Source organism: Orbicella faveolata, unplaced genomic scaffold, assembly GCF_042242905.1.
Source record: "Orbicella faveolata isolate gen_17 unplaced genomic scaffold, um_ofav_v1 contig_12, whole genome shotgun sequence".
NCBI classification, from domain to species: Eukaryota; Metazoa; Cnidaria; class Anthozoa; order Scleractinia; family Merulinidae; genus Orbicella; species Orbicella faveolata.
In genome coordinates, this window is record NW_028301539.1 from 2,346,933 (window position 1) to 2,359,096 (window position 12,164).

The 12,164-nt window shown below is 42.2% G+C and overlaps 1 protein-coding gene, 1 long non-coding RNA gene and 1 pseudogene across 2 annotated transcripts; 1 reads left to right on the forward strand and 2 right to left on the reverse strand.

Moving 5' to 3' along the window:
* Window positions 1-2,711: 2,711 nt before the first annotated feature.
* LOC149116092 (uncharacterized) lies at window positions 2,712-8,062 on the reverse strand. Its single transcript, XR_016205324.1, has 4 exons — window positions 6,592-8,062; window positions 4,012-4,077; window positions 3,864-3,929; window positions 2,712-3,505 (listed from the first exon to the last, which is right to left on the reverse strand). It is a non-coding gene; the product is annotated as an uncharacterized LOC149116092 (long non-coding RNA).
* Window positions 4,248-5,802, reverse strand: LOC149116093 (uncharacterized; annotated as a pseudogene).
* Window positions 8,063-9,776: 1,714 nt separating the features above from the next.
* Window positions 9,777-11,892, forward strand: LOC110055004 (uncharacterized). The gene has a single exon (XM_020761383.2). It carries the CDS (start codon window positions 9,926-9,928, stop codon window positions 11,663-11,665), a length of 1,740 nt encoding a protein of 579 aa, XP_020617042.2. The 5' UTR covers window positions 9,777-9,925; the 3' UTR covers window positions 11,666-11,892.
* Window positions 11,893-12,164: the final 272 nt, after the last annotated feature.

Consider the following 12,164-nt stretch of genomic DNA (forward strand, 5'->3'; position numbering starts at 1 on the left):
TTAGCAGAGATTTTTACGATTTCAATTCACCATTTTTTCCTTAGTTTTAGTTTCGATTGAGAAGATATATCAAACACGAAAAACAGAGTTTGACCACATTTCCAAACACCTCAAAGTTCGTCAAAAATATTTTCAACTCTCTTCTCGGTGTTTGGAAATGTGGTTAAACACCGTATTTCGTGTTTGATATATGACTTAAAATATAGAAGAATAATTGGAAATTGTTATTTTTAAGAAATACATTTAGAATTCTATAACTAAAACAGTTAGATCGTTTGCACTCGATTTCTATGAGGTGATAGTTGGTATGGCCTTCAGCCTCGTCAGTTATCACCTCACAGAATCCCGAGTTAATTAGTGCTTAGAGTTTTCATTCAGTTTGGTAGTGATCCGCAGGGGCGAATCTAGGGGGAGGGTGCAGGGGTTGCGTACCCCCTCCCCCTAAGAAAATCCTACATCTGCCCCTGATCCGTTAAACCTGACCAGTTTCCTTTGACCGCTGGCTGCAGGTAGTTCTCGCCATGCCAGTTAGTTAACTCGTAATCAATCTCTTTCATGGTTTTAAACTGTTCATTGTTAATGGTGACAAGAGAGGAATTCTTCACCCATTCGACAGGAGCTTCATAAAAATCAACATAACAGCGTTTCCTCCAATTGCGTGACACTAGCAGCATACCCTTCACTGCTTCCTCCAGCTCATCGCTAAAGAACGCATTCCCGTTAACATCATCGGGCCCGTCAAAGTACGCAGTTGTGTTTATTTCTATATAAGGTGGCAGAAGCAGGTGGGCCCTCTGCATACGAAAGGATTCTCCCACGTAATACTGAGGGTCTGTGGAACCTGTTAAAGCAGGAGAGAAATCAATTCGTGTACTCTCTCAAATGAATAAATAAGTAAATAAATAAATAAATCTAAAAGTAGGCAGTGACACAAGATTGTTTAAGAGCAGACGCAAGATGTCGAAAAACTGTTGATATCTTTTCGGAAGTTCTCATTAAGTGTCTAAATATCACAAAACATTTTCAGAATATCTCGGAAAATCCTCTAAACATCTGTTTGCTTTCTTTGAAAAAAGTAAACCGATTTCACTTACTTAGGCTAAATTTTTCAAACTTTTTTTGCAGTAGTTGTACCGGGTTGAGGAAGAAGGTTCAAAGTCGTCGATGTTACCAGCATCCGCCAATTCAGAAAATTATTCTTTTGCCGCCCTTTCAACCTCGCTACTAGGGCTTTCCTCCTAGAGACTGGGAAAGGAAAAACTCTGGGAATGAGGTTGCCGCTCTTTGTAATATGGAATACCCGTTATTTTTCATGTGGGAAATCGGATTTGTTTCTAGCATACAACTGAGTATTGCTTCAAGAAAATAGCGAGGAAAACACAGGGCTAAGTCAAAAAGACCTATCGATAATTTTTGCATTCGGAGAACGCAAACCTAATTTTAACCTGTGGCTTTCTGGAGTTGGTTATCCTGTGCACGGTTATATGCAGAAAATTCCACCCCGCTTGATTTTTGCGGGGGCATGTCACGGTCAGTAAACTGGTACCGTTACTAATAAGACATGTGATAAATGTAAGCATGTGATCAGGCCATGTGAGGTCGCCTTTGCGCTGGATATTTCTTTCCATTCAGTCGCCGTAAGCTTTGCCATTTTGTGCTCTCAGCGTTGGATTTTGGTGATGGTAGCCTTAAGCGGAATCTGAGGGAATTTTCCTTGTTTATTTTATATGTTTACGAACACGACTTTGAATCGCCTTGGCTTTGGGATATCAACCGTGGGAACAGCTGTATTTGATTGCATTTGTTGATTAGGTCCAGTCGTAGCCTGCAGTACAGGCGGATTAGCGGGCTCTAGCGCGATACACGAGCGCGCGCGAGGCGAGAAAAATCCGCCTGTAGTCACACTATTGTTTATGCTCTTCCAACCGTTCGCCTGGCGAACGAGGTTGTTGATTGGTTGCTTTAAGCCACGTGACGTCAGACGCGAGAAAAAACAAAATGTGTTTGATTCGGGTGACAGGCTTAAACGGACTCCTACGGCTCGTGACATTTGTACATTTGCCGTTCTCTCATAAATTCCAGCCTCTCAACCTTTTATTTTGTTCTTCACTTGTTTTTGAAGGGCACTTAATGTTGTGTTATCTGGATGATTTTTCTAAAAGTAGAGCACAGGCAGCCCAAGCTCACGATGCGAGGAGTTATTATTTAAGGTATCATGGTAGGTGGATTGACAGTGTTTGGAAATCGCGCTCTTACGCTGGCGCTTTGAAAGACAACCCCATCAACCTATACATTTTCTGAAAGCTTAATAGTTATAGAATACAATTATATCTTTGAAATTTTCTTATAAGTTATTGTCGCAGTGATATTAAAAGAAATACCCAGAAACACTGCTTCGCTTGAACTGGTTGGCTTCCGCGCGTGAATTATCGGAGCGGCGCGATTTACATCGGAAATGTTTTCTCACACATCACCCTCAAAAATCGTGTCTGTGATTTTCCAGATGTGGTTTGGGTTTTTTTCTACACCCTCCTGAACTTTGATATTTTTAATGCGGACGTTTCCTTCCACAAAAGAGGCCATAACTTTGGAACGGAAGCGAAATTAAACAAAGCCCGACACGCTTTTTCGAAGGAGGTATCCTAGAATATACCTGCTGATTTTCAGCCAATTCCATCGGAAGACGCGCGTAAACGAACTAAAAATGTTCATCCTTATATGCAGTTTTATTTTATCGAGAAAAACACGAAAAACCTTTTATGAGATTTGTATGAATAGGTGTTAAAAATCCCCTCCTCACTGACAGATGTCGGCATGGGTCAGTTTACCACCACAATGGGTTATGACAACTTGAAATAAACAGACGACTAATATTCCGGCGCGGAAACCCGCGTCGCAGTGGAGTCGTCCGAGAAGGGACAAACTACAAGTTCAGGAGTACCCAACGACACTTTAACTGGAAATTTAATATGTGACTTCCCAAGCACTGATTCTGTGCTCCCACGTCAATTACCATTAATAATTAACTTTCCTGGGAAAAAAATATCCGCTCTTCACTGCTAGCAAGATCGACTTTATTTCATAAAACTCCCAGCCAGACATAATGAAAATTTTGAATACCGAGCTAGAAAAATGGCAATTAGCCAAGTAGCAAGCCAGCAGTAAAGAGTAACATTGTAAATGCCAGCAAGACAATTATTGGCGAAAAAATGTTCTGGCCAGCGTTTTGACCTAGATTAAAAACAAACGCATTGTTTAGGACCTTTATTCAACAGCCTATTGTCTGTTGACTATTATTAGAGATAAATTAGCAATATGTGGTTATTTTTGCCGCTATGAGCAAAATCTACACTATGATTATGTTATCACTTAAAAACAATACAACTTACCATTTATGTCTTAAGCGGATCGGACAAGGTGTCTCCCAGCACGTTGTTTTCCGATACTTCAGATACCTTCCAGGTTCAGCATACGTGTGACAGTTTGGCACTTTACGTTCTGACATCTAAAACGGTTCACACTTATGTTTAAAATAAGATCCCTCTAATCCTTCTAGACATTCAGATCAAACTTGCTTTCACCAAAGAAATGCCTGTTGCAAAATTACTTTTATATAACGCTGTTAGGGAAATGAACAAAAAATAATATTGAAGTCCTTTACTACTACATATCAGCCCTACTTCTACATTGCTAGCCCAATAATGATTGTAATTTCAACATCAGCAACACACTTTATATGTTTACCCCGATTTAGTAGTTTAAAATTATTTCTAATGATTTTTTTGAAAAATAAAGGGTTATGCCAGCTCCTTAAAACAACCAAAGGGAGCTGGTTTAGTGCTGATTAGTAACACCATGTTTACCTCAAAAGTACTGAAAAACGTGTTTTTCTTTTTCTTTGGACAACTGTCTTCTATGAGCTTCCCACTCTGGAATTGCGAGATAAAAGTGTATAAACCACATTAGAATCTTTATCATAAAACGAGTAAAAAAAATCTTGATAATACATACCTTGAATGTTGGTGATTCATCTCAGTCCATGTCACTGATCCATGCCTTACCCAAGACTGCAAAGCACTGTCAACACAACTTTTACAAATTAATTTAACTTGAAAGCTAAACAACCAAAGACACTCACATTCCTAGAGGTAGTTAACCGTAAAAATTTCATAAATACCCATTGAAGGGATGTTCAAAGCCGGAATTAGCAAGGACTGACAGGCCTGCACAACTTCTAACAATGGAAACTTTTGTACCATGTAATATATGACCCCTTTATAGTTTTGCTCTTACGAGTATGTCTTTTAGGGATTTACCTCTTTTATACGATATTAGTGGTGGCTCTTTGAAAGTTTGCCGTAGAGAAAGCTGATTTTGTATCAAGTGCCATTTTTCCATTAAAACATTTTTGAGGTTGGGCACTGATGGTTGATATTGTGTTACAAAAGGCAAGCGTTCTTTCCGGCTTTCATGTTTTTGTCTTAGCGCCGATTCCCTTTCTGTGAATTTAATATCTGAAAGGAGTGTTTCGATCAGATTTTTTTGGATAACCTCTAGCAAGGAGACGTGATTTGAATTTGTAAATGTTCTCTTCAAATGTTGCTCTTGAAGAGTTAGTTCGTAAGAGTCTTAGAGCTTCGCCCTTCACGAATCCCTTTTTGACACCCGGTGGGTGGCTAGAGGAAAAATGAGTGTATTGAAAGGTTTCAGTTGGCTTAAAGTGTGTTTTTATATCCAGGATGGATTGATCTCTAAATCGTTTGCCTTTGTATACAACTGTATCCAGAAATGTAGTTTCAGTATTTGAAATTTCAGCTGTAAATTTGATTGTAGGGTGATGTGAGTTTGCTTGTTCGATGAACTTGTCTATATCAGGTTGGCTGACATCCCACAAAGAAAAAATATCGTCAATATATCGTTTCCAGATTGTGGGTTTTGCGACGCTATTGCTAAGAATCTCTGTTTCGATATTGGCCATAAAAATATTTGCAAAAGCAACGGCCATTTTAGTACCCATGGCAGTACCGTGGATTTGTAGATAATTCTTACCGTTGAATTGGAAAGAATTTTCTTTCAGTATCAGGCTTAGCATTTCTTTGAGATATTGTGTGGGGATAGGAGGGTTATTTCTGTGAAAGTTTTCGTATGCTCTGCATACTGTAGTTATACCCTCTTCTTGTGGTATATTAGTATATAGACTTGTTACGTCCATTGATACAATGAATGTTTGTTTATTCACTTTCGTCTTTTCAATGAAATTAATAAAATCTGTAGTGTCTTTTAGATAAGACGCTTGTGATATGGAAATAGGCTGAAGTAATGTGTCAACAAATGCTGATATTCGTTCTGTAGGCCCACTGCAGCCTGAGATAATTGGTCTTCCTACTAGAGTAGGTTTGTGGATCTTTGTAAGGGTATAGAATTCCGGAATCCGCGGTGGATTTGGTGTTTGAGATAACCACGTTCTAGTCATGTCATCAATGTAGTTGCCACGGTGTAGTTCTGAGATCAAGCGTGACACCTTCGTATGTGTTTCCTTAACTATAGGCTTGTCAAGAGGCTTGTAATTATCTAGGTCATTGATTTGGACTTGGCCCTCTTGTATTTTATCATTTTTATCCATGACTACAAGTGTGCTTCCCTTGTCCGCTTTTTTGAAATTAAGATCTTTGCTTTGCTGTAAAACATTTAGCGCTTTACGTTCTTTGCGTGACAAGTTTGGTTTTTGTCGGGTTATTTTTATCTCCGCGATTTGTTGTTTAACCTCTTCCAGGTAGGTTTCTAATGTGACTGATGGTTGGACTGGCGAAGCTCTAAGACTCTTACGAACTAACTCTTCAAGAGCAACATTTGAAGAGAACATTTACAAATTCAAATCACGTCTCCTTGCTAGAGGTTATCCAAAAAATCTGATCGAAACACTCCTTTCAGATGTTAAATTCACAGAAAGGGAATCGGCGCTAAGACAAAAACATGAAAGCCGGAAAGAACTCTTGCCTTTTGTAACACAATATCAACCATCAGTGCTCAACCTCAAAAATGTTTTAATGGAAAAATGGCACTTGATACAAAATCAGCCTTCTCTACGGCAAATTTTCAAAGAGCCACCACTAATATCGTATAAAAGAGGTAAATCCCTAAAAGACATACTCGTAAGAGCAAAACTATAAAGGGGTCATATATTACATGGTACAAAAGTTTCCATTGTTAGAAGTTGTGCAGGCCTGTCACTCCTTGCTAATTCCTACTTCGACGCGTTAAAAAGCGGTCATCATCGACTGCAGCACCGGGATCGGATTTTACTGGTCGTTAAAATTACAGAATTGAAATTACACTTGGAAGTAGGATCACTGTGGATGAATGCACTGACAATTTCGAAAACCCTTCCAAGTTCTGAGACATATCAGGCCTTTTCTTGCTTTCACTGTCTTCACTGAAGCTGCACTTTCCGTTGGGTTTGAAATACAATACAGTGGCGAATACAGTTTGAAAACCTGCGCCGGCTTTTCCCGCACACATTGCTTAAACATTATCACTGAATATTAAATATATAGGCTGATTCAGCTAGTTCAACTCCAAAGTAGTTCTTACCTGAACCTTTGAATTTATCAGTGGAGTCCTCAGAGTTCTCTGGCTGCCAAACCCTCAAACAACTGGTCGGCAAAATCTGATCACGCTTGAAACCGACCGTTTATTACGAGGTTACCCGAGTCTCACCGGGCCTCAGGCAAAAATGTGAAAAGACTGTACGAACCAACAAACGTCATCACCAGATAACCAGTTGTCTCAAGGTAGAACATGAAAGCAGAACAGACGATGATTTTCCGCGACCGGATCAACGGTGGTGAAACATGCAACTGAACGTGGGAAAAAGGAGCGTCAAGGGAAAAGAAACCGATCTAATTTCACACTATAAATGACAGCAGAACAGACTTCTATTGGTTGCTGGTAAATAAAACTTTAATAAACAACTAACATTATATTGTAAGCATGTTTTCAAACAAAAGGTCAAGCAGTCACAGAGTGTCAAGTGACACACTTCAGTCAGTGATCGCATCCGGAATGTAATTTCCAGCCAGAACTGATTGGTAAAACCACAATGTAAGCTATTTGAACACCAAAAAAAATTTTCCAGCTAGCTAGCTCGCAATAAGCTAAATTCTCAGCAAGATTCTGTTTAATGCTAAAATTCCCAGCCAGCTCAACTTTAGTCTGCAGAGCGGATATTTTGCGGAGCGGATCCGACGGGTACTCCTGCAAGTTAAACTGCCGTGATCACTTTTACTTAACAGATGTCGCCGGCGGCATTGGTATTATGTTGCTTAAGTTTAGGCTCCTTCGTTCTCCAGACATTTTTTGAAAACCATGTCTCGCGAAGCCAAAAAGCATGAAAAAGAGGAAATCTCGAGGTCTACATTGTCAACATCTACATCTGCGCTTGACTCTCTCGTTGTGGAAGTTTCGGAATTGCGTCCGTTCTACAACAATTTCGTGCGACTAGCACTTGTTGTATTTTGTCCTTTAGCTTCATTGGCGGGACTAGCGTCCTCGAGTTTCTTCAACCATTCTTCTTGGTTACAGTGCGACCCACGGTCGCTCAGAGCCAAAGATCTTGTTCGACACTGAACCTGTGGGTTCCACCAGATTTTCGCCTCTTCGACCTCTTCGAGGACGAAAATGGGCAAGAATGTTTCGTCCTGACAAGAAGAAAATTTGACAAGAACGAAAGCCAACTTGCGATGCAACAACCAGATCAAGAACAGTTCGCGTGCACAAATGAAACATCACACCGCAATTCGCGTTACTTGTGACAACTGGCGGTGAATTTTAAATATGTCACGTTTCACGCGCTGAACGTACGCATAAAGATTAAAAAAATAAATAAGTAATAACTCCTCGCATCGTGAGCTTGGGTCGCCTGTGAGTAGAGTAGAGCCGTTGGACCGTTAGAGGTTAGAGCTCTGCATAGTTTCAGTTGTTATCTATCGCTTTGTAGAGTTTAACACCTCTGTAATTTGCCATGTGCCGAGTAGTGTGGTTTGTCTTGCCTCATTTCTATTGCAGAAATCTGTGTTTATTGCAGAAATGTATCTCTTTAATTATTCGCTCTAGAGGGACAAAGTCGGTGAACATCAATATTGATTTACTTACATGCTATATTGTGATGCCGTGCCCGGTTGTTAGATTATGGCTGTTCGCCACGGATCATATTTAGCTTCGTCCGGCGTCGCCAGAGACTGCTGTAGTCTTTTAGAGATCCATTCTGTGTCGGGGAACGGGGAACAGGGAACGGGGAACGGAGAACGGAGAACGGAGAACGGGGAACGGGGAACGGGGAACGGGGAACGGGGAATGGGGAACGGGGAATGGGGAATGGGGAAGGGGAATGGGGAATGGGGAAGGGGAATGGGGAAGGGGAATGGGGAATGGAGAATGGGGAACGGGGAACGGGGAACGGAGAACGGGGAACGGGGAACGGGGAACGGGGAACGGGGAACGGGGAACGGGGAACGGGGAACGGGGAACGGGGAACGGGGAACGGGGAATGGAGAACGGGGAACGGAGAACGGGGAACGGGGAACGGGGAACGGAGAACGGAGAACGGGGAACGGGGAACGGGGAACGGGGAACGGGGAACGGGGAACGGAGAACGGAGAACGGGGAACGGGGAGCGGAGAACGGGGAACGGGGAACGGGGACGGGGAACGGGGAATCGGGGAATCGGGGAACGGGGAATCGGGGAATCGGGGAATCGGGGAACGGGGAACGGGAATGGAAATGGGAATGGGAATGGAGAACGGGGAACGGGGAACGGGGAACGGGGAACGGGGAACGGGGAACGGGGAACGGGGAACGGGGAACGGAGAACGGGGAACGGGGAACGGGGAACGGAGAACGGAGAACGGGGAACGGGGAACGGGGAACGGGGAACGGGGAACGGAGAACGGAGAACGGGGAACGGGGAGCGGGGAACGGGGAACGGGGAACGGGGAACGGGGACGGGGAACGGGGAATCGGAGAATCGGGGAACGGGGAATCGGGGAATCGGGGAATCGGGGAACGGGGAACGGGAATGGAAATGGGAATGGGAATGGAGAACGGGGAACGGGGAACGGGGAATCTTTAAAAGCGGGAATCTTTAAACTGGGGAATCTTTAAAAGTGGGAACCTTTAAAATGGGGAATCTTTAAAAGCGGGAATCTTTAAAACGGGGAATCTTTAAAAGCGTGAATCTTTAAAATGGGGAATCTTTGAAAGCGGGAATCTTTAAAAGCGGGAATCTTTAAAATGAGGAATCTTTAAAAGCGGGAATCTTTAAAATGAGGAATCTTTAAAAGCGGAAATCTTTAAAACGGGGAATCTTTAAAAGTGGGAATCTTTAAAACGGGGAATCTTTAAAAGCGGGAATCGATTTCCGCCGCTTTCTCGAGTCCGGTCTACGTTCCTCCCCGAGAAGAGACGGCTGGACGCGTGAGCGGCAAAGCATGTCTTTGACGTATCTTCATAAGGGAAGTGGTCAAAACTATTATACATATAAGGGACCCACTAGAATAACTTGAGACTACTGTCTCTTCCTATAGCCCCCTACCCTTATCCAGATACCAACGGTTTCTTTTATAGCCCCCCCCCCTCATCCCTTGGAAAGTGACCCATGGTCTCTACTACAGCCCACCCCCTCCCTTGATCTTAGTTTGGTCACACAGGAATTTCTGGTAATTGTTAATTCTTATCTACTGGCTCAGTTTACATCAGTATGAAATCTCCACGCCCTATTTGTCACGCAACATGCTAACCAGACGTTTCCGACAGTGCTTTCAAGATTACAGACACCGGAACACGACAGTAGAAACTACTTCGAGCTAGGTCGGTGAATATCAATTAAGTGAAATAACGGTCAAATAAGACTCCGATTCACCCTGTGGTGATGTCCTGTAAAACCAGTCCAAGTTACAGCGTAATGAAATCCGTTGCTGGAGTTATTGGGCAAGTAAGAACTAAATTGTCTACATTTTATCGCCACGTTTGCTTACAACGACGTGAGCAGAAATTAGCGCTGCTACTACTTCTAGCATTGTTTATTTGCTACTCCGTTTTAGCGAGCCGCATTAAAAACGCGAGTAGCATTATTCCTGAATATAAAACTGTCGAAACGGAAGATGACAAGTTCACTACTAATGACACTGTACCTCTGCCATGGATGCCTGATTCGCTCGCTTTGATGTATTCCGACGGCGCAATATTCAACATGGCGGATGACAATATTTCCCTCTTGGTAATTTTTCCTTTTTCATCGAAACAGAGCGCTGACATTTCTCAGAATGATAAACGATTTATTTTGAAGTTGAGCCATTTTCTTGGTTCAATGAAGGAATTCCACGGCGCGACTTGTTTGGAAGAGCCTTTAACACACAGCACAGAAAGAGATAGACCGAAACACAAAGAACGAAAACCCGTCGGACATATATCGGTGGATTCGTCTTGGTGTCGATTTATCACAAAAAACTGGAGCGTTCACATTAGAGACACAGGCCCGGTTCAAGAGAATTTCCTACCAGTCGAATCTAGGAGCTCGGTGGATTCGGAACTGACTGCAATACAAAGTTGTAACATTCTACAAGGGCCATTCATGATAAGAAAAGATATATTTCATAAACTAGGAGGATTACTAGACGGTTTTGGAAGAATGACCCTGTTGGAGTTCTTTCTTCGATCAAAGGGCGAATTGAAGATGGCTAAGCTGGCAAACTGCGTGTGGACACCCGAGATTAAGCGCGCGGATCGAGGAGCTCTGGAAGGATCAAACAGAGTTCTCGAATACGCATCCTTTGCTAACAAACACAGGATTCTTCGCATTGTAACAGAAAACAGAATCGAGTGGACAGCTTGCGTAGCAAACTGGAAATTGTGCTCGGAAAAACCATACGTTAGGCCACGAGACCTTCCCAGCATAGCAGCACCCATCTGCTGCAGCGCCGTTTTAGGAAAAATGCTGAGAGATTTGAAATGGGCTTTGAACACACTTAGTGTGGAATACCGTGTAGTTTATGGAACTCTGTTAGGCGCTGTCAGAAGTCAGGCCATTATTCCATGGACATATGACATTGATATTGCTCTACCAGAGTCGTCTTTTTACCGAAACACTTTAACGTTTTCCGCTCTTCAAAAATTGCTTGGAAATCAGTATTACGTGGGAGAATCCTTCGATATGCAGAGGGCCCACTTGCTTCTGCCGCCTTATATAGACGTAAATACGACTGCCTACTTTGACGGGCCCGATGATGTAGACGGGAATGCGTTGTTTAGCGATGAGCTGGAGGAAGCAGTGAAGGGTATGCTGCCAGTGTCACTCGACTGGAGAGAACGCGGTTATGTTGATTTTTATGAAGCTCCTGCCGAATGGATGAAGAGTTCTTCTCTTGTCACCATTAACAATGAACAGTTTAAAACCGTGAAAGAGACTGATTATGAGTTAACTAACTGGTATGGTGAGAATTACCTACAACCGGCGCTCAAAAGAAACTGGACGGGTTTGTCATCATCAAATCATTGCCCGAAGCTGCAAGGAAATGACTTTATTTTGATTTTGACTTCTCTTTTCTGGTCCTTGCTGAGCTATAGAGTTTCCTTTTTTAGTTATGATACATCATTTTTTTTTACTAAATAGCTCACAAGGAAATCTGGTTTCTCGACAATATATCATGACAATTTCTTGAAATGAGTTACATGTCGTGAAGCAGATTTTGTTTCACAGCAGCGTAAACTTTATTGGATATCTTCGTCAGGCTTACAGAGCTGGTTTTCTAAGTCTTCCAAGTGTCTTCAAGTCTTCATGATCTTGGTGTAGGTCCTGATGAAAAGCGAATTAAATCTTAGACTGAGAGATCATGGAAATTTGAGTTTAAACTCACGGTTCATGGTTTACCAGTGGTTTTTTTTTTTTTCGTAGATTTGTCGGCGACAAGACCCAAGCTTCCACTCAGCCAAATTTTGAGTGACGCAACCCGTGATGTTTACTCGCCAAAAGCTGTTGAAAAACCCAGCGCTCGTCAAAAATTATATTTTTTCACCAGAAATTTAGCTCGGAACATATACATATTTATATTCGTTTGAATCGTCGATGAAATAACCTTTTCCGGATATTTTTACCTTCGGGGTCAACAAAA